Below are 23,759 nucleotides of genomic sequence, written 5' to 3' on the forward strand. Positions count from 1 at the left end.
TTAGACCCTGCACTACACTGTGGTCAGGGTATTTTGTCTTTGTGCATTTGTTTGTAACATAGAGAAGGAAGCGAGTTAGACCTCAAGTTCCTTTTGATGATCTGCATAGAATAACATTCTGAGTCGATTTATGCATGTTCGTCTGTAAACAATGTACAGGTCGCTTTTATTGTCCGATCGAGATGATATTTTTCACAAACCATTAGTTTGGCCCAAGGACGAACCCTATTGAAATCGGTAAGAATCGGTTTAAATTTACATATAACGCCCACATAAATCTTCAAACGATTTCGAGCTAATTGTTCACCAATGACCTGAGTTTTGGCACATCCGACCGAATTCAGTCTAGAAGCAAATACATCAAATATGGTGAAAATCGGTTCCGGTATAGCCATAGCTCCCATATATATTATTCATTCGATTTGGCATTTTAAGTTTCTCACATGCGTAATATGCACTCCACAGAAATGAAATTTGATACCAGATAACCTGGAGCTCAGAAATTCCTCTGTTTTATCGAGATTGGATCAGATTAGGATATCGCCTCATATATATATCTATATCCGATATCAGGTTTATTGTGCACTAAATGGCTAATATCAACCCAAATGACCTAAATGTGGGCACACCGGACTAAATTCATCCTAGAAATAAGTACTTCAAATTGTTCAAATGAAATTCGTTTCAACTATAGCTTTAGATACAGAGCAGAAATACCTCTGCGAAATTTTATTAAGATCGGTTCAGATTTGGATATAGCCCCCATGCATATCTTCGACCGATTTCGGGTTAATTGTGCACAAGTATGATATTTGGTACCAGATAACCTATGAAGCTCAGGAATACCTCTGTCAAATTTTATCAAGGTCGTATCAAATTAGGATATACATACTTATTCCGATTTTAGGTTTATTACGCAAATAATAGCTAATATCTTTCTCGAAGTGATATCATGCATTCTATAGCAATGTTAATTGTTATATAAGATTAAAATGTCTTCGTCAAATTTGGTGAAAACCGATTCAGAATTGGATATGCCTCCCATATACTAGCTCCCTGTGAAACCAAATTATTACTGCTCTAAAGCCTTAGGTTGATAGATGGTATGATCTACTTCACTTAGATTCCCAATAACAATTCTTTTGTCACAGGAGCTTTACTAAATACGCATAGTGGTGTAGGTTTAACCTTTCCTTACTGGTTTGACATAGAAAGGAGAACCCATTGAGATCTCCAAGTATTAAATTTGAAACAATTCCAGTAAAAAATGTTGCTAAGATTGTTAAAGTACCGAATATTTGGTGGTACCACTATATATGGGGTCTATACGAAGACGTGGATCTGGACAGGTCATTTTCTATCATAGGAGAGAGTACCCATCGGGAAATCCAAATACCAAATTTGAAACAATTCCGGTGAAAAGTGTGACTCCAATCATAATTATATGGGGACTATACCAAAACTTCCAATTGCAAAACAGCCAATTTATGCAGATTCCTAAAATCTCCAAAAGAGTCACATTTATGAACATATAATAGTTCAGAAATACATACCATAGATAATACTCGAAGACCTCTCATAGATTATTATTTAAAATCAATTTGAGGTATGTATGCTGCTATCAACATTTTTTTATTTCCCAAAAAATTGTCCTCAAATATTTGTTCTGGGAATATAATCTAATCCACTCTACATTTTGAATTACACAAATGGTGAAATATTTTACTTTTACTCACTCACCTGTAGCACAAATAACTGATGTTCGATAAGTGGTGGTTGCGTGTAGTTTCTGTCAACTATAAAAGTCCACGGCACCGCTGTGGCAAACCAGTCTACTGCTAACCTCGATTAACGCAACGACCAGCACCAACTAATCAATGTTTGTTTAGAATTCAAACGTTATCAATATTATTAAGAACATTCGCCAAATCTCATAGATTAGAAATTGGCTTTGTCAGAAAATATCGAAAAACCTCAATATCAATTTGAAAAAAAATTAAATAACAACACCTACAAAATGGCTGAAATGGTGCAGATGACCACAGAACAATTGCAACAACTCATCGAAGCTGTACGCTTGTCAGCTGCAAACAGCGCTGCCCAGGCTGCTGAAACTGTCCAAAACAAATCCAAGGGAAGTTTCAGTAACTGCCCCTCCCGTTTCGGTGGCCAGCGTGATCATGAAGCCGTTGAAGAATTCTTAACCTCAATTGTAACCTACAAAGAAATCGAAGGTATCAGTGACGAGGATGCCTTAAAGGGTGTCTCTTTGCTCTTCTATGGCCTGGCATCGACCTGGTGGCAGGGTGTTCGCAAGGAGGCCACATCGTGGGATGATGTTTTGGCTTTGGTCCGTGACCATTTCTCTCCCACCAAACCGGCCTATCAAATCTACGTGGAAATTTTCGAAAAGAAACAAGAAGACTCCGTTGCCATTGATACTTTTGTGTGCCAGAAGCGAGCCCTGTTGGCTCAACTGCCTGATGGTAGACATGATGAGGAGACTGAAATCGATTTGGTATATGGTCTCTTGAACATTAAATACCGCCAGAATATTGCCCGCCCTGACATCACAACATTCCGCGATCTTTTGGAAAAGGGACGCATCATTGAGCATAACTTAATGGAAGGTGAGGCTGAACAAACGGGACCAGTACGTGGCTCTAGAGGCATAAAACGTTGCACATATTGCAATTTCCGTGGCCATACCACGGACCAGTGTCGTAAACGCAAATCGGATGGAGATAACTAGAGGTACAGCAAGGAGTGGATCAACAGTAATGTCATACCAGTCCAGCGGATGCAATCAGTCCGAAATTTTGATCCCGGAGGATTGGAAACACATTACATTTTATAAGGAAAGAGGAGAGAAATGTCTTTCCATTTCAATGAAGCTGGTTTATATTGACCTCTTTTGCCGGAAATTCCCTTAAGAAATCTCTTGGATTCTTTCGATTTTTGGCACCTCCCAAATTATTTTGTTTGGAGGATTCCATTTACAATTTAGAAATCAAATAGGTTAATAGAGCCAATTTCAGATATTAAAACTGGCGTCGTTGCTAGGTTAAGGCAATTTTTAAATAGCCTTCCAAAAAAAGCTGGATCTACAAAACCTGAAAACCAGTGAACTATTTAATTTGTATACTAACATTAATTAATATTTAATTCTTATTAAATAAATTATTTTTATATAAGACCATAATTAGTAACAGTAATACCAAGCCTTATTTATTTCTTACTTGCGGATTTTAGAAGGAAAGAAAAAAACAAGTAAAAAATCATTAAGTTCGTCCGGGCCAAACTTTTAATACCCTCCACCGTTGTGTTAAGGAAACATTTTTCTATAAAACTATATGAATTCAACTGTTTCCCACTTTAAACTACAAATCGACCGTCTGGATAATGCTGTTATACCTTTTAAAAACAAACAAAGTGGGTGAGGAAGTTATACGGGGCCATAAAAACGGGAACCTCTATAGACAATTTTATACTTCAAGGATTGTCGTCTACCTAATCTTCTTAAATACCAAATTTGAAACAATTTCGTGGTTAAATGTGTGACTAGGATTATCAAAATACCGAATATCGATGGGCATCGCTAAGGAAAACGTGGACCTAAATATTCAATGTTCTACCGCCGGAGCTAGAACCCATTAGGAACTACAAATACCAATTTTTAGATAAATCCATGGAAAAATGTGGCAAAAATCAAGAAAATACTGAGAATTCAGAGGTACCACAATGTGGGGGCTATACGAAAACGTGGACCAATGCATATAATGTTTCGCCACAGGAGCTAGAACCCATTATTACCAACAAATATCAATTTTTTGACAATTCTGTGGAAAAATGTTGCAAAAATAAACAAAATACCGAATATCGAAAGGTACCATTATATGGGGGCTATACCAAAACGTAAGCCTACACATACAGCTGGAACCCATTATGATCCACAAATTCCAATTTTAAGACGAATCCGTTCAAAAATGTGGCGAAAATCATCAAAATATTGAATATCGGGAGGTACCGTTATATGGCGGCAATTCCAAAACGTTGACCGATATATCCAATTTTCAATACCAACCATCCTAGACACAGTACAAATTGTTGTGCCCAATTTTTAAGCTCTACGTCAAAAATGTAGGCTGTATCGTGATTTCAACAGACAGGCGGACAGACAAACAAACGGAAATAATTAAATCGTCTTAGAATATAATACTTTACGGGGTGGGTCTACGACAAATATTTAGGGATGCTACAAACGGAATGACAAAGTTAATATCCACACCTTTTCAAGGTGGAGGGTATAACAAGTAAAAAAGCATCTAAGTTCGGCCGGGCCGAACTTTTAATACCCTCCACCACTTGAAAGGAACTTGAAATTTAAAAAAAAATCTGAAAACTACCACTTAATTGAAAACCGTTATATGGGGACTATACGAATACATCAACCTTTTTTTCATAGGCTGTAGTACCCATTGCGAACTTTAAATACGAAATTTGTTACAATTTCGGTGAATAATGTCGCTAAAATTATTAAAATACCGAATATCGGGAGGTACCGTTATATGGAGGCTATACGAAGACGTGGACCTGCACACAAAATTTTCTGTCATAGGCTGTAGTACCCATTACGAATTTCAAATACGTAATTTGAAATAATTCCGGTAAATTATGTCGCTAAGTTATCGTTATATGGGGGCTATACGAAAACGTGGGCCGACATGGCCCATTTATGAACTTAACCTGCCTACTGGTAAACTATGCATATATGCACAATTTTAGCCTTCTATCTCAATTCGATCGAAAAATAGCGTGATTACAACAGACGGACATCGCTAAATCGTCTCAGAATTTTACGCTGATCCAGAATATATATTTCTATGTCGATTTAGTAGGCTGATAACATTTTTCTCAAATGTATATTATGTTTCCAGGACTTTTGGTATTGAAAATGGGTCATGTAGGACCACGTTTTGGTATAGCCCCCATATAACGGTACCTCCCGATATTCGGTATTTTTATGATTTTAGCAACAATATTTACCGGAATTATTTCAAATTTCGTATTACGATACGATACCTTCCGCTATTCGGTATTTTGATGATTTTAGCGACATTATTCATCGGAATTGTTTCAAATTTGTAGTGGATACTACAGCCTGTGCCAGAAAATTGTCTATGCAGGTTTCGAATTTGAATATTGTAATGGCTTATGACAAAAATTGCCTATGCAGGTCCACGTCGTCGTATAGACCCTAAAATAACGGCTACATTCGGTATTTTTAAGATTTCAACAGAATTTTTAATGGATTTTGAAAATTGCCAAATTCGTTCCAAATGGTGGAGGGTATTTAAATTTCGGCCCTGTAAAACTTACAGCTTTTTTATTTGTTTATTATTATTATTATTTTTTTTTTTTTTTTGTAATAAAAATGTAGAAACAATTAAACTGCATCAAAAATTTCTGCTATAAAAATTTGCGCCAAAGTAGTTTTGATTGGTCAGCTATTATATTACAAATGTTTTGCGAAATGTATTTTTGTAATTTTTTTTCTCGAGAAAGAGAAAATCGTATTTTTAATAAAAAACAAGTAAGCAAATGCTACAGTCGAGCGGGGCCGACCGTTGAATACCCTACAACACTATAATAAACGATACAGTTTATATAGGCGAGATATTTGAAAGAATTCCACAAGATATTGTGACAAATAATAAAAGAAAACCATCAGGTTTCGTTCTCTAATTTTCGAATAATAGCAAATTAAACTAATTTGCTCATTTCCAATTTATTGGTAGATGTTAGATGCACTTAAATGGTCTTCCTAGATCTGGAACCAATATTTCCCAAAGACCTATAATATCTCAGAAGTGGCTAAAGATTAACATTTATTATTGGTTTTTGACTGAAACGCATCCATATGAGATACAGACATTTGACTATATTCTTCAACGAAATCAGCGTTAACGAAATTGTCAGAAGTGTGCCTTTCCTGTATTTGTGAATTCTCCAAAAAGTCACTGGAATGGACATTTTCGTATTTTGTCTACAAAAGTTGGCAAACTATTTCCCACATTGAATATTTTTGGATGGCCATCCAAAACTGCTTGGCTTTTGCAATGTCCGGTAACCTCCATTCAAATGTGCGTGAGGATCGGTTGATAAATACAACCTGCTTACAATTTTGCAGTTTTTTGGTCCATTTCAACCCCTAAATATATGGCGATCATCTCCAAAAAGAGTAGGTTTCTATTCTGACCCTCATCCTATCCCCATGCAAAATTTCGTAAGGATCGGGCCATAAATGCGATCTGTATATGATATCCTGATATCCTAACTACTTAGTTTTGTTAGCTGTAGAAATATTACCAAATGTTTAATTCAAAATGAAAATATGCCAAAAATATGACAAAATTGAAAAAATATGAGGAAATTTTAAAAAATCAATATTTTCATCTTCGTAGAGATATTTTTATGCGATTTTTTAGACGTTTTTTCTTTCCCGCCAAGAGGCCAGTCTGAATTAATGAGAACTGTCGAAATCAGTTCAGCCGTTCTCGACATATAAGAGATCTTTCAAGCATATCTTCTTTTATAGACATATATATCGCACATATTTCGCTATATATCCGATTTGTTGGATCTTAACATCAATGTAAAGATCAGAAGTAACCTTGTCATGGCTTTGTGATTTCGCCGGGATTTAAAATATTCGCGGTTTAATGAAAAATTTTGAATTTTTTCAACACAAAAGATATGGTCTATTTTACCCGCTAAATATTATCCGATGACCACCCAAATTGGTAGGCTTCTTCTCCGCCATAAACTCTAGCTACATGCGAAATTCCGCGTCGATTGGTCAATAATTGCGACCTGTATAGCTACTGCAAAATCCGACATTTTTTCAATATTTGGTCCATTTCAAACCCTAAATATTATGCGATCATCTCCAAAAGAAATAGGGTTCTATTCTGACCTAAGCCCCACCTCCATTCTAAATTTCGTGAAGATGGGGCCATAATTGCGACCTGTAGAGTGATTACAAATTAACATGGACAGACGGACAGACGGACAGACGGACGGACGGACATACATAGCTAGATCGACTCAGCTCGGCGAGCTAGGAAGATCCATATATACTTTCCTATATGGGAAACCAATATTTCGAGGTGTTACATAAATTCTGGCCCAATCAAACTTATAATACCCCCAACACATAGTGTTGTAGGGTATAAAAACTTCTTACTGAGTAAATGTTATTGGGTAAGTAAACGAAAGAACCTATTTTTGCGAGCAAGAGTTTAACCCAATACCATAGACGAATTAAGGTATTGACTAAAAAGTTGTCTCATCTGTTATCTTCGAAAAAAAGTGCTTCAATAGATGTATTTCATGCTGTGAGAGAGCATAAGTCTATTCACTCAATTCTCTTGAAATACAAAATATTGAATGTTTTTGTGGCTTATTATTATTTATCAAACGAAACGAAACAGTGACTTCGTTTACATTGACATTAGCCAACTATGTCGTGAAATATAAAAATTTAGAACATAGTAGAAAAATGAATAAATTGTTTTCGAAGTCATGAAGTTATTTTCCTCATCAAATATTGATTATTATCTTCGATACTTCTTTGCTGGAATGGAAATTCATATGCGCGTCACTAAAATCAACCATTGGACTTTGGATTTGTATCAGAGCAATGCGACTATATATATTGGATATATTATATTTTCAACACAATTTGTTTTCTCTTCGAATACAATTTTTTCTAACTTTACATATCTCTTATGACCGGCAAATGACAAATCTCTCCCTTTAACTTTCTCTTTTTATTGTATGACCAAAACAAAATATGACTCACCTGCGAAACAAAATATAAACATTTAGGTACGATTGAACTTAAACGTACTTGTACATACATATATTTATATATTTGTAATTGTAGATACCTATGCATGCATTAACATTTTCCACATTACTATTTCGTGTTAATTCACATCGAATATAAGCCCAGAAAAATTTTTAATTAGTGTACATCCAAGCACAATTTAATGGCACAATTCTACGACAATCAGAAGACTTCGTATTCGAAAGAAATCCAGTTTGCGTTTCAGAAACTGTATGTTTTCTGCACCATATGTATAAAGTTAATATTTAAGGAGTTACAGCCGTTTTTAAAATACCCTATTTTTCATTATTAAACAAGTAAGCAAAGGCTATAGTCGTGCGGGGCCGACTATGTTATACCCTACAACACTACAATATGTTAGAAGCCTCCTTATGTCCCAATCCATATTGGAAGATTTCGCTTTTGAAATTAGGATTTTGACTAGGGACATTTGCCCAACATTTATGCACTCCGTCGGGCTGTTAGTTGTTGAAGTCCATTTTACAGTTAAATATAATACAATGGTCATCCAAAATGCTAAAATTCTTCCCTGTCCTTAACTCTCTTCACAGGCGTGTCGATTTGCTTCAATTGTGTGATCGGAAAAACATTTCTGTTTTTGGTTAATTTGAACCCCTAAATATTTTGCAATCATCTCCAAAAGCAAGAAGCCCCTCTGTATCTCCAAATGTAGACTCATTTGCTTGCCTACGATATTAGGCTATATTCATCAACGAAATCAGCATAAAAAAGCCTTTTGTGTATTTCGGATATCGCCTGTAAGTAATGCTGGTATCTTTTCACACAAAATTAGTGCTCCCTTGTACCCGCTATCCTAAACTCTAACTTTATGCGAGATTTCGTGTCCTTTGGTTTCTATTTGTGACCTTTATAACGGGTGCAAAATCAGGAACATTTTTAGTTGTTGGTTCATTTCAAGCCCCTAATATATTGCGGACATCTTTGAAAACAATAGGCCTAGCCTTCTGAGCCCAACCATACCTTTGTGAAAATTTCGTGAGGATCGGACGATATTTGCAATACTTATATAATATCCCCAACCTGTGTTGAAAGGTGAACAAATATTACAAAATATTAAAAGTCAAATTGAAAAAATCGCATGCGATAAAAAATATGAAAAAAATAAAAAAATGTCACAAAATACTACAAAATCTATATTAACATCATTATTGGCATATTATTCTGCGATTATTTTTAGATTTTATACTTTTATGTCAAGAGGGCATTCTGAATTGACACAATTTGTCAAAGTCGGTCTAGATATTCTTGAGATATAAGCATTCTAACTAACATCCCCTTCCTTTGTATATACACATTGTATATATTTCGCTATATATAACCGATATATTTACTATCGGCATCTACGTAACGGTCAGAATTGACCTGTTCGTCTATTTGTGATTTCGCCGGGATTAAAAATATTCGCGGTTTAATGGAAATTTTGAGTTTTATTTAACACATATGTTGTGGCCTATTTCACCCACTAAATATTACCGGATGACCATCAAAATTGGAAGGCTTCTGCCCAGTCCTAAGCTCTAGGCCGATGCTAACTTCCGCTTTGATTGGTCTATAATTGCGACCTGTAGAGCAACTGCAAAATCAGGAATTTTTTCAGTTTTTGGTCCATTTCAACCCCTAAATATTATGCGATCATCTCCAAAAGAAATATTCTGACCCTAGCCGCACCTCCATTCTAAATTTCGCGAAGATCGAACCATAATTGCGAAATGTAGAGTGATTACAACTTAACATGGACAGACGGAAGGACGGACGGACATACATAGCTAGATCGACTCAGCTCGGCGAGATAGGAAGAACCATATATACTTTCCTATGTGGGAAACAAATATTATATTATTTAATATTTTCCCGAATTTTTATATCCTCTACCACTGTAGGGAGGGTATATTGTGTATGTCATTCCGTTTGTAACACATCGAAATATTCATTTTAGACTCCAAAAGCATATATATTCTTCATCAGCATAAAATTCTATGCCGATTTAGCCGTCCGTCTATCCATCAGTGAAAATCACCCTAGCTTCCGAAGAAAAAATCCAAATTATTCAAATTCTCCTATTGCAAATAACAATTACTTTTTATCAAATTCCATATTTGATTATCAGTATTTTATCAATTTTTCAAAGACAAGAAAAAATCCCCCAATAGTTTTCTATCAACTATTGAGGAGCTCCACGCTTTGCCGAATGTTCTCTTCATTTAGAATTACACAAATTGTGAAATATTTATTACTCATTTGGGTATGTCGCCAACAAAAATACGTTTGTGGTTTGGTATTTTTCTCACCGACTCTCTTCGAGAACATTTGTCGGGTATAAAAGGCCACAACATTGCTATGGCAAACCAGTCTACTGCGAACCTCGAATAACGCAACGACCAACACCAACTGATGTTAGTTCGGAGCTAAAACGGTACAAATTTCAACATTCGCCAACAAATCTAAGCAAGTGGCTTTGTTAATCAACACCGAAATACTCCAACACACACAACCAAAAACAACAACAAATTCTACAAAATGGCTCAAATGGTGCAGATGACCACTGAACAATTGCAACAACTCATTGAAGCTGTTCGCATTTCGGCTGCCAACAGCGCTGCCCAGGCTGCTGAAACTGTCCAAACAAAATCCAAGGGAAGTTTCAGTAACTGCCCCTCCCGTTTCGGTGGCCAACGTGATCATGAAGCCGTTGAAGAATTCATAACCTCAATTGTAACGTACAAGGAAATCGAATGTATCAGTGACGAGGACGCCTTGAAGGGCATTTCTTTGCTCTTCTATGGCCTGGCATCGACTTGGTGGCAGGGTGTACGCAAAGAGGCTAAATCATGGAATGATGTTTTGGCCTTGATCCGTGACCATTTCTCGCCCACCAAACCGGCCTATCAAATCTACATGGAAATCTTCGAAAAGAAACAAGAAGACTCTGTTGCCATTGATACTTTCGTGTGCCAGAAGAGGGCCCTGTTGGCTCAATTGCCTGATGGTAGACATGACGAGGAGACTGAAATCGATTTGGTATATGGTCTCTTGAATATCAAATACCGCAAGCATATTGCTCGCCATGACATCAAAACGTTCCGTGAGCTTTTGGAGAAGGGTCGCATCATTGAACATAATATGATGGAAGATGAAGATGAACAAACGGGACCAGTACGTGGCTCCAAGGGCACAAAACGTTGTACGTATTGCAATTTCCGTGGTCATACCACGGAGCAGTGTCGTAAACGCAAATCTGCTGAAGACAACTAAAACAACAACAAACACAACAGCAGTGATGTCATACACCAGAATGGAATAACTCTAAAATATTTTAAAAGTAACTAATCTATAATTAATTTCCAAGAGAGTTGGTAGTAACATCACATTTTATAAAGAGTGGTTATAATTCGTTGTACCTCTCCCACACGAGTTATGGCTGCCTCTTCATTTCACCCAAACACATTAATAGGTTTCTCTTGGTTTATATATTTAAAATTCCCTTAACATATCTCATTGGTTTTATTGGTCAAATGAGGGTTCTCAATTATATAAAATTGAGAGCACTCTTTGAACTCTTAAATCAAATTGATTTGTTAGGGCCGATTTTAGGTATCTAAACTGGGAGTTCACCTGCATCATTACTAGGTTAAGGCTAATTTTAAGTTGCCTTCCTCCAACACGCTGTGTTTCTACAAACCGGCTTTACAGGCTATGAACGCCTGGACCCCATCAAACAGTTATATATATTTTTAATCTATTATTGCACAATATTCAATGAATTATTATTCATTTATGAAACGCATTGCCGGGTATTTTATGGGCTTTAGATTAATAAGTATTTGTTTTTGAACTTTATTAAAGCTATTTTAAGCTGCAGAATGTCAAGGTTTAACAGTTAAGGAAGAAATTCCTCAGCTGTTGATCTTTACAAAGGCGAGGCTTGAGAATAGTTTGGATATAGTTGCGAAAATGAAGTTATTAACCATAAAGTCTATTAAACTACCCACACGTTGTATTCAGGAGCTTACGAGAGTTGGGCTGGAGTTTTAAATAGTAACATTTGGAAATTATCTAACATTTCGAATAGAAGAAATCAAGATTTCAAATTTTATCCTCCTTTTGGGAGGTAGAAATTTGAAATTGAAGAATTTTTTCCTTTGTAATGTATGACAATTTTCTAATGTGGAAATTTATTGCTCCACCGCAACTCAACTATCTTCTGAATACAACAAAAACCCCCCGTTGCTTTAAAACATTTTGAAAATATTCTGGTATTTTTGCCTCAAAGAAAAGAAGTTTTCTCTTTTATTAGGCGGTCTATTCTTGAAATTTTTAACCTAACAAATTCCTCTCTCAGGGGAGGGATTTGTTAGGTTGACTATGGAGGGAATTGCACCAACTTTTAAAAGAATTACCTAAGGACTTTGTGGTGAAAAGTAGATGAAATTTTTCTTAATGATTTGAAGTGGCAAAAACCTTTTTTTCGCATTGGCGAAAAAAAAACTTTTTACAAACGAACAACAATTAACGTTAAACATTGTACAACAATGGCTACGCTGTCGCCATTCGTACAATTGGCACGTCAACCCAAATTGCATTAAGACTTTAGTAAAGATCTTACAATTTGTTGAAAAGACACGCCAATCACACAAATTTTTCTTCGGATTAAGTGCATCGCCAAGGCTAGGAACTAACCTCCAACTTAGCAACTGGCTACCTTAATCCATATCACCAATATACAACAACTAGAGTTATTTTTTTATAAATTAAGGCATTTCAGGATAAAGTAACAGCATAAATAAATTATTCAAATAAAAAACCTCGCAAATGATGAGCCAATCGGAGGTTATTAATGGCTCCTATCAACATCATTTGCGGGGTTTAAATATTATCCAACATTATATTTAATCTGTATACTTTTGTAATTGCATTGATTTATATTTTTTAAACTCTGGTTCAATTTTATTTTTTAGTTGAAAGCATTGTTTTTATATTCTACTATTTTATGGTTATGGAAAGACTGTTGTATTAAATGTTAAGCATACTTTTATTGGAAAAAAGAAAAAACAATTTAAATACAAAAACAAACATAATAATAGCAATGCTATTTGAAAACTAAACCTTACTTTGTGTTTTACTTTTTTCGAGAAATTTTTTGGGAAACAACAAAGATCTAAATTAAAGGCTAGGTTCAATTTGAATTTGCGGGTGCTAAACCTGAGAAAACGTTTCAATCGCGTATAAATCAGCTTAAGCGAAAAAGTCGGGCGGGGTCGCCTATATGATACCCTACACCACTATGCATATTTAGTAGAGCACCCGTAACAAAATAATTTATTTGAAGTAGATCATACCGCCTATCAAAATTTGGCTTTAGAGCAGTTATTGCTTGGTTCATAGGAAACTCATACAGGGTGAGATAAAAAAAACTGCAACAAAGTCAAGCGCCATAATTTTTACATTTTTTTATTTTTATTTAGTGAAAACAAAAATGTCGGAAATAGCATAAAAATTTAGAATAAGTTCCGATTTGTTCGAATTGTTCACCTTTGGCACGAATTATGGTCTTCAAACGGCCAATGAAACCGTCATACGCTGCACGAATGTTACGCTGCGGTATTTTGGCCCATTTCCGGCGAAGCGTTTGCTTCAGGTGATCGACACTGGTATATTTTAGTGCCAACCTTGCTTTTCAAAATACTCCAGACACAATAGTCCAACGCATTGATATCCGGAGATTTTAGTGGCCATTGTGTGCTGGAAATGAAGCGAGGAACCTCATTTTGTAACCGGTGCTGAGTCCTGTCGGAATGTTCAAGGTCTGCGGTCAAAATGTTTGCGTGCCTAAGGCTTTAATACATCCTTCAGAATATTTTTGCGAATAAATATTCTGATGCCACGGTCGATTAATACGAGCGGAGAGAGACCATCGGCTGTTATGGCGGCCCACATCATCACCATAGCCGGCGCTTGAGTTCTGGTGGCCAACCGAAGGTGCACTTTTTCAGCTGACCTCTTTGGCAAGTAAACACGATAATTTCGTTTGTTTACAAACTGCTGGACAACGAATGTTTTCTCATCGGAGAAAACCAAATTCGGCAGTTCACCACTTTCGGCCGAGCGAAGCAACTCTTTAGCTCTTTTGAGTCTATTCCCTTTCTGTTGCATTGTAAGTTCTTGCACATTTTTCGAATTTCAATGGCTTTACCCCGAGCATTTTTTTTTTTCATATTTGCTGAATGGAATGTTGTGATATGTTCATATCACGAGCCATTTTTTGGCCACTGCGACGCGGGTTTCGATCAAGTCGATCAGTTTTTTACATTTCTTTGATGTTGCTGTTTTCTTCCGTTAACTTCCTTGAGAATTTTGGGAGAGGTATTTTTGGGCTGTATCTGATACAAAGTGCACACTACGAATGTGAGGGACTTAAACACCAGATCGAATGAAACATATATATGGGAGATAAAGCTATATGTGAACCGATTTTAACAAAATTTGATGTATTATTCATCATTCAGGTCATTTGTACTTATATTTGCTATTTGATCCACAGTTAACCCGAAATCGGTTGAAAATATATATCGGAGCTATATCCAAATTTGAACCGATCTTGATACAACTTAGCAGAGGTATTTGTGGGCTGTGTCTGTATCTTGGTACAATTTAGCAATAGTATTTGTGGGCTGTATCTGATACCAAACATAATTCTTGTAAGGTGCATATTACGAATGTGGAATACTTAAACATCAAATCGGATGAAACATATATTAGAGCTATAGCTATATCTGTACCGATTTTCACCAAATTCTAGGTACATGCTCCAAACAGAATTCAGTGAATTGTGCCAAAAATTCCGGTCATTTGGACGGGCATTGGTCATTTGGGCACAATTTACCCGAAATCGGTTAAGAATCTGAACCGATCATGAGAAAACACCAAATCGGATGAAACATATATATGGAAGCTATATCTGAACCTACTAAACTTAATTCGGTCGGATGTGACAAAATTCAAGTCATTTAAACTCATATTGGCCATTTATTGCACAATTATCCCGAAATCGGTTGAAGATACATTGGAGCTAAATTTGAACCGATTCTCACCAATTTTAAAAAGGTTCGTCCGTGGTCCAAGCAAATATTGTTTGGAAAATTTTGTCTCAATCGGATAATAAAATAATTTTGTTCACTAGAATACATGGGCGGACGGGCAGACGGACTGACATGCATAAATCGACTCAGAAAGTGATTCTATGAAGATTCTCGAAATTAACTTTGGCTTTATTTCGCTTCCTTCTCTATGTTACAAACAAATGCACAAAGACATATTATCCTTACCCCTATGTGGTGCAGGGTATAAAAACACGATAAAAATGTCGTTTTAATCCTACCCATCTTAAATCGCATGTCATAAACAGGTTAAGATTTTAAACCTCTAGAAAAAATTGTCACACAAGTTACTAGAATTAAATTTCTTAGTAACAGTGTTTTTATACCCTACAACACTATGTGTTGGGTGTATTATAAGTTTGATTGGACCAAAATTATGTATCACCACGAAATATTCGTTTCCCACATAGGAAAGTATATATGGATCTTCCTATCTCGCCGAGCTGAGTCGATCTAGCTATGTATGTCCGTCCGTCCGTCTGTCCATATTAATTTGTAATCACTCTACAGGTCGCACTTATGGCCCGATCTTCACGAAATTTAGAATGGGGGTGGGACTAGGGTCAGAATAGAACCCTATTTCTTTTGGAGATGATCGCATAATATTTAGAAATTCTGATTTTGCAGTTGCTCTACAGGTCGCAATTATAGACCAATCAAAGCGAAAGTTAGCATGAGGCTAGAACTTAGGGCTGGGCAGAAGCCTTCCAATTTTGATGGTCATCGGTTAATATTTAGTGGGTGAAATAGGCCACAACATTTGTGTTAAATCAAAGTCAAATTTTCCATTAAACCGCGAATATTTTTAATCCCTGCGAAATCACAAATAGACGAACAGGTTAATTCTGGTCGTTACGTAGATGCCGATGGTAAATGTATCGGATATATATAGCGAAATATATACAATGTGTATATACAAAGGAAGGGGATGTTAGTTAGAATGCTAATATCTCAAGAATGGCTGGACCGATTTTGACAAATTTTGTCCATTCAGAATGCCCTCTTGACATATAAGGTATAGTTGTCCTATAACGGTAACTCCCGATATTCGGTATTTTAATGATTTTCTCCACATTTTTCACGGATTCTTCAAAAAATTAGTATTTGTATGTCATAATGGGCTCTAGCTTCCGCGGCGAGACATTGTATGTATGAGTACAGGTTTTGTATAGTCTCCATGCTCATATGAACAGAGTTAGTGTAATCTTCCTGTATTGATTCAGGATAATATATACTCTTGTGTGTTTGTGACAAATGTTTATGTTCAACGATAAGATGTAATTTTGGGAAAAGTGTTTCTGTGTAATGATAAGTGCTTAAGTAATAGATGACCAGTGTTAATGCTTTGTAAAGTATGGGGAATCCGAAATGCAATAAAATCTTTGTGTGTGTGCTGATAATAAAGAATTTGAAAATGTCCACATAAAGCCAGATAGCAGGTAGCATAAAGAAATACTCTCTCCAGCGCAGGGACAAAACAACCTTCTGGTTGCATTGATAAGCTGCATTATTAGGACTGAAGTAGGCTAAGTTAGATTAGTGCAAGCAGCTATTAAGAAATAAAAATTGTGAACTAAAATCAGAATCGAAACTACATACGAGCGTAAATGTTGTTCTTTCCTTCTCAAATAAACATTTCATATAATGGTACCTGCCGATATTCGGTCATTTTTATGATTTTTAACACATTTTTCCATAGATTTGTCTAAAAAATTTTATTTGTAAAATGTTACTCAAATGTGTATTATGTCTGCAGGACTTTTGGTATTGAAAATGAGTGATGTAGGTTCACGTTTTGGTATAACCCCCATATAATGGTATTTTGTTGATTTAAGCGACATTATTCACCGGAAACGTTTCAAATTTTGCATTTGAATTTCCTAATGGGTACTACAGCCTATGACAGAAAATTATCTGTGCAGGTCCACGTCTTCGTATAGCCCCCATATAATGATTTTAGCGACATTACTCACCGGAATTGTTTCAGATTTGGTATTTAAAGTTCGTAACGTAATTTGTGAAGTTCGTAATTGTCTGTGAAAGTCCACGTCTTCATATAGCCGCCATATAATGGTACCTACTTTATTCGGTATTTTTGTGATTTAAGCGACATTATTCACCGGAAATATTTCAAATTTGGTATTTAAAATTTCCAATGGGTACTACAGCCTATGACAGAAAATTGTCTGTGCAAGTCCACGTCATTATTCGGTATTTTGATAATTTTAGCGACGATATTCACCGGAATTGTTTCAGATTTGGTATTTGAAGTTCGTAATGGATACTGCAGCCTAAGACAGAAATTTGTTTGTGCAGGTCCACGTCTTCTTTAAGCCCCCATATAACAATGCCTCCCGATATTCGGTATTTTGATGATTTTAGCTATATTATTCACCAATTTTTTTCGCATTTGAATATTATAATGGCTTACCTATGCAGGACCACGTCGTCGTATAGACCCTAATATAACAGCTACATTCGGTTTTTTAAGATTGTAACAGAATTTTTAACGGATTTTATTTATTTATTTATTAATTTTTTGAAAATTCCCAAAGTCGTTCCTATTGGTGGAGGGTATTCGAAGATCGTCCCGGCCGAACTTACAGCTTTTTTACTTCTTTTTAGTTCATAATGCTGTGACGGAACAATGTTATATAATTCCACGTTTTCCTTTGCGTACATATAGTGCACGATACCCATCGATATTCGGTATTTTGACAATCCTAATCCTAGTTTACCCATGAAATTGTTTCAAATTTGGTATTTAAGAAGATTTAGTAGATAACAATCCTTCAAGTATAAAATTGTCTATAGAGGTTCCCATTTGGGTATGCCCCCATACAACAGGCTAACCCACTAGTATTTGTAGGGTAAAGTGGAACACTTTTGAATTTAGATACCTTTATTTAAAAATATTTTCCTTACCAAAAGGTGGAGGGTATTCAAATTTTTTTCCAAAGCAAATCATTTGAACCGCAATTTTTTCGATTTCTATTATAAGGTCTTATTTACATTTCCCCATTTGATTGTGGTTTTCCTTAAGATGAATGGAGTGTGAAACGTTCGAACTTACGTTTCTTTGAGTGTTTGAATTTCCCAAAATTCAGTTACACGTCATTGAAATGTGGAAAATGTGCTGGTTCTTTAAGAACTCTAACGTTAATTTAAAACCACAAGGTTTTTCAAAAACAGTCTTTATTTATCGGAAATGTTGAATCACGTAAAAATTACAATAAAAATAGTTTCGGAAATCAACCACAATCGATGAGCGTATATTAGGAATTTGCTTACAAAATATCCTGAATTATGTTAAAATTATTGCCCTGTTCCAGAAATATTTCCTTATGTTATCAGAAAAAAATTAAAAAACTAATAGAATCTTGTAGGTTCTGGAACAGAGTAAATGTAAAACAAGTAAAACCCCGGCCTGTCCAAACTTGCAAAATATGAAAACATTAATTTGAAAAAAATGCCTCTAAAATGTTTAAAATACCGAATATGGGGTGTATAGCAGGGCATGCAGATTTTTCACGAATTACGAATATTTAAATTTTATATGGCACTTCAGACAGTATGGTTTGACATCTCTGGTTTCGTATGCATAGAAACTAATGTTAATTAACATTACTCGCTACATATTTATATTCCCCTAAAATGTAATCCACTTTGTGGATCTTGTTTACACTGTTCTATTTATAGATTTCTGAAGAACTGCAATTCTTGTTGTAACCTAGTTTGCTGTTACATCGATTGCCATTTCATATATTCACTTATCTATACTAGGTGCTAGACCTGCAGTGGCCTAGTGGTTGCGACTTTGGTTACCGATCCGGAAACCCAGGTTCGAATCCCGGCTCCGTCATGTTTATTTTTTTTCCGCTTCTTTTAACTATTTTTTTGTATTTTTCTCTTATGTTAGAAAAGCATACAGCTAAAAGAGTATGAAATATGATAAATATTAATGTCAGGTTGTGTTTACATGATCGGCGAATTCAATTGTTGTTGGCGTTACCAAATTTCCCCTACCTCAAGTGGTGAAATCTGTTTACTTTCGTTATACCAACTTTTTCTTGTTTGTGTGACTATGTATACATAGGCATTCAGGCTTGAATGTAGCAGTTAAATTTTTGGAGCCATACTGAATTTTGGAACTTTATGCATATGTTAGTGATTCAGCTATTTGCCTCATTAATGTAGCCGAGGCTAGAAAAGCTAGTGGCATAATGGAATGAAGTTCTTTTTGATTTTGTTCTTTAAACGATTAACACCCAGAGTATAATTCTTTGCAACAAGAACATTTTCTGCCATACCTTCGAAAGCTGTGTGTCCTTTGGTTTAAAGATGTGTGCCCTTTGGATTTGGGATTAAAAAGGCCAAGGTATAAAAACCCCGGATGAGCTCTAAATCATTTTCTACCAGTTTGGTGTAAATTTTCTGGTAGTCAGCAGAAAATTAAGCTGGCCAATCATCGAAGCAACCACATAGGTGTTGTTTTTTTTCAATAACCTATATTGATTTTGATTAACTAGTATCCCTTTTGGTTCATGGAGCTGAGTTTTTTTTTCTGTTGTCCACTATATTAATATTTACTGGGTAAGATTCATCATTATTCTGTAGGAACTCACAAATATGCGAGAGCTAATGTTCGTTGGTGTTTCTTTTTCAATATTCCTAGGATTCCCTTTACCCCTTATTTGCGTTGGGTAACCCCTGGAAACCTAAAGGTGGTAACTGCAAGAGTACCGTAGAAATCCTCAGCAAACAGTTGATTTTGTTCCGTCGGGGTATCAACAAGACAAAGTTGACAGCACCACAATTATATTTAAAAGTGTTTCTAATACGAGAAGTTATGAAAATCTATCCCGAAATCAGTGTAAAATTCGTGGTTTGGCCTTTTTAACAGAAAACTCAATAACAGATTCATATAAATTTAGTGTAGTTCATTTTATTATATACCGATTTTGTCAATTGTTGCATAAGATTTACTTTGTTTTGTTCTTGTACGCGGTAGTGGAAACGTATGAAAGTGAAACACATTTGATGACCCAAATGAGAGAAAAAGTGTTATTTTTTAACTTCTATTAAACTGTGTAAATAATGAGATTGGCAAATGAACATTTGAAGAATGATCCAAAGAAAAAAAAAAACGTTGAAACATATGCCAAATACTATAAAAGAACAGTGTCTATTGCAGCAGAAAAATTAAGAAAAAATTATTGAACATCGCCTTAAGTTTTGGAGATCGTGGTTTATTTTGTCAACCTCACCCCCTCTGAAAGGCCTTTCGTCGTGGGAGCTCCAGCAACATAAGTAGTAAGTGACGATCTCTTTCATTTATCCAGAGCAAACACAAATGAGTACCACATTCTGGGAGTTAACCGTTAGTCCATTCTCTCATTTTGCATATTTTTGGAACGTAATTTTTTGTATAAATTAAACATAACGTTCTTTTTCGAGTGACAAAATGGGACTGACTTTATTTTTCCTTTATTCTTAAAATTAAGTTTTGTTGGACAATGTATTTAGTGCAACGTTAGCACTTTTGATTTTATTATTTCTTAGAGTTAGGTTTCTTAAAATGTAAGCATTTATCTGTTGTTTATACGAATGAATGACATGAATGCATTGTAAGCATTTTGCAAGCATATTTAAGTGCCATCGAACTTGCACGCGCAACAGAAACAGAAATAAAGAAGTTAACGTTAACTCCTCCCCTCTTTAAACCGAGCGTCCTCGATCGGTCAAAAATAGGGAATATGAGAAATTCTTCGTATTCCCGGCAATTCCACTACTTCCGGCATAGGAACACGATTACGTGCGTCATACGGACATGAATCTGCTATAGACGGGGTGAGTATAATTTCTTTTCCCCTTTTGCAGATCTTGGACCTTATAATGAAAACGATTATCAATATTATCGCGAAGGAGGTAAGTCCAAAATTTGTGGTTTGACCCCACTCGTATTTGCCTCCCAATAAATTTATGGCTTTTGTGTTACTAATTTGAATTTCTTTAATTGACTCTAAAGAGAGCGTCTCTTCTATACTGAGAACAGACTCCCTAGGTTGCAGAATCGCCGGTAATGGTTGAATATGGCTTATTTCAAAAAAGGAATATGATTTGTCGGAAATACTTAGTGTAGTGTTGCTATATTGGATGACATACGATCCAATAAGTCTTTGTGTAACATTATTTATTAGGATTGTTTCATTGAAATTATTTAACAGGATTACCCCTGGAGAAACTTCTTCAACTGTTGGTACTGTTTTGTTATCAGTTACCGTGCAATTCGATGTCTTGCTATTTAACAAATTAGAAATACAGGTGTTATTCTCTATAGCTTCTAAGTTTATGCTATTACAGATACTTATATTATTGTATTTCATGCATTCACTCTTGATTCCGTATAATTTTAAATCTTGTTTGCACATTATTACATTTTCGAATTTTAATTTATTGACGAACTTCTCAAATTTTATAGGTTTCAGTAATAATCTATTACAAACTTTGTTGTCTGTCATTGGTATTCTAATAATATAAATGATAGATTGATTATTAGTTGCGATTTTTATTTGAGCAAATTCAAAGATTTCTTCTACATTAACAAACGGTATTGAATCTTTTTCAATTATATTTTTAATAATATTTATCTCGTCAGATGAAAGTATGAATGAGTTTACAATTCCTATTTTTGCCCAATGGATAGCGTATTGAATATTTACAATTTCTTGTTTTAATATTTCTATTTTAAATTTTAATTTTGAACTTAATCTATCTCTGTTTACATCACTGTAATTTATACTTTTTATTATTTCATTAGTTATTTGTGTTAACTCATTAATTTTTCTCAATGACAATTTGTTAATTACAACTTGTTTATTATTGTTTTCTAGAACTTCATTAGTTTTCTGAGTTATTATTTCAAAATCATCGTGGTCTGGATTTCCAGCAATCCATTTCCACGCTGAACCTATAAAATTCAATGATCGTTTATTTTTCACGTTTGGCTTCAAACGGTCCAAGTATCCTTGAATCTCTGTCAGCTCATGGGTTAGGAAGGGATGAAGGAAATGGTGTTTGGTTATGTTCTGGGAAAGGATGTTTTGTAGGGAATTTATTGTTTCTTGATATTTGTCGATGTCAATGATATGAATTATCCTGAAGTTACCATCTTGAATTTTTGCCAAACCGGAATCAAACGCAACAATTTGAGAGTTTGTATAGTCCAAAATCTTGACATAGGCGGTCGCCGTGGCGAATAAAAATCTGAAAATATTTGATTTCTTAATTTCTGATATTATTTTTGTGTACGGTTTTTCCTGATTCTGTAATAACAGTTGTATTTTGGTTTTCTTTTACTATTTCTTGTCTGTATGCCTTACTTAACTTTGTCCCAAGTCTCCTATTCTCTTTTACGAATATGATTTCTCCTGGCGTATAGGTTTTTGGTTGAGTCCTTTTCTTATTGTGGTAGTTAATATCTTCTGCTTGTTTTTCTTTAAGCCTTTGGGCAATTTCGGATCTTTCTTTCTCTATATCATCCTGACTCATGTTTGCCCTTTTTCCAAGAAATGCTTCAACTGGTTTCTTTTGAATGCTTGAGTGTATTGTGTTATTATATTCGTAAATGGATCTATGTAAAAGCTCTGAGAAGGATTTGTGTAAGTTCTGTGCTTTTAGACATCGCATTATCTCTGACAGTGTAGAGTGGAACCGCTCAATTTGCCCATTTACAGTACTACTGTACGGCGGGATTTTGAACAATTTGATGTTGTACTGATTTTCTAACATGAAAACTATTGCTTTGGAATTAAAAGATCTTTCGTTGTCGATAACTATTATTTCAGGAATTCCAAAAGATATGACTAATTCCCTAAGTGGTTCTTTAATGTCTTCTGCTGATCTTGATTTCAGAATTTTTGCTTGAGCGTATTTAGAAAACTTGTCTATAGCCGTCAATACGGATGTCTTTTCGGTTATGTAAATGTCTATGTGAACAATCTGTCCAGGATTTTGTGGGATAGGTGTTTCCTGTAGGCCTATCTTATTAGGATGTCTATCGTATTTGTTTTCTTTGCAAACTTTACATTGATCGACTATTTTCTTAATTTTAGCTTGCATTCTGGGAAAGTAGTACTTTGTCAATAACTGTGCTTTATTTTCTACGCTATTTCGGTGTGCTCTATTATGTTCAGCAATAATCTTGTTTTCTTGGTCTTCATCATTTTTCAAGTCGGTTACCATTTGTCTTGAATATTTGACTTTGTATTGTGTGAAATTATCACGGAACACTTCTTGCAATACTCCCAAGATTTCGTCATTAGTCTTTAAGCAGTTTGTTACCGATGGGTTTAAATATTTCTTCAAAATGTCTCTGAGAAATTCTGGTGTAATATTTCGTTCATTTATAGTATGTCTGTGATAAGTTGGAAAGACAATTTCAAATTTATAAGATGGTTCATCATCTTCTGAAGAGATGAGAATTTGATTCTTAAATGCGTTTATCGGAGCGTCAGTGTATTGTATTAAATTATGAGATGAGCTTTCATGACTGTGTTGGGTCGAAGTCAGAGCATTTATCTCTTCTGGTTCTTTAGGAGGTCTTGATAGTGTATCGGCAACTACATTTGTACTACCGGGTTTGTATAGTAATTCGTAATTGAATTCCTCAA

The 23,759-nt window shown here is 35.2% G+C and overlaps 3 protein-coding genes across 3 annotated transcripts in view; all 3 read left to right on the top strand.

Annotated features, from left to right (window-relative positions):
* LOC101900197 (pyroglutamyl-peptidase 1) overlaps window positions 1–23,759 on the top strand; it is a 353,702-nt gene that overhangs the window by 162,891 nt on the left and 167,052 nt on the right. The gene's annotated exons all lie outside the window — the stretch shown is intronic.
* On the top strand, window positions 1,819–3,215 carry LOC101890621 (activity-regulated cytoskeleton associated protein 1-like). The gene has a single exon (XM_005190294.4). The coding sequence runs from the start codon at window positions 2,018–2,020 to the stop codon at window positions 2,750–2,752; it is 735 nt and encodes a 244-aa protein (XP_005190351.2). The 5' UTR covers window positions 1,819–2,017; the 3' UTR covers window positions 2,753–3,215.
* LOC131805649 (activity-regulated cytoskeleton associated protein 1-like) lies at window positions 10,273–12,439 on the top strand. Its single transcript, XM_059129106.1, has one exon. The coding sequence runs from the start codon at window positions 10,451–10,453 to the stop codon at window positions 11,183–11,185; it is 735 nt and encodes a 244-aa protein (XP_058985089.1). The 5' UTR covers window positions 10,273–10,450; the 3' UTR covers window positions 11,186–12,439.

Source organism: Musca domestica, unplaced genomic scaffold, assembly GCF_030504385.1.
Source record: "Musca domestica strain aabys unplaced genomic scaffold, Musca_domestica.polishedcontigs.V.1.1 6, whole genome shotgun sequence".
In the NCBI taxonomy this organism is placed as follows: Eukaryota; Metazoa; Arthropoda; class Insecta; order Diptera; family Muscidae; genus Musca; species Musca domestica.

Excerpts from the sequence above, each read along its gene's own strand:
- LOC131805649 (XM_059129106.1), top strand. The coding sequence starts at position 10,451 with ATGGCTCAAATGGTGCAGATGACCACTGAACAATTGCAACAACTCATT.
- LOC101890621 (XM_005190294.4), top strand. The coding sequence starts at position 2,018 with ATGGCTGAAATGGTGCAGATGACCACAGAACAATTGCAACAACTCATC.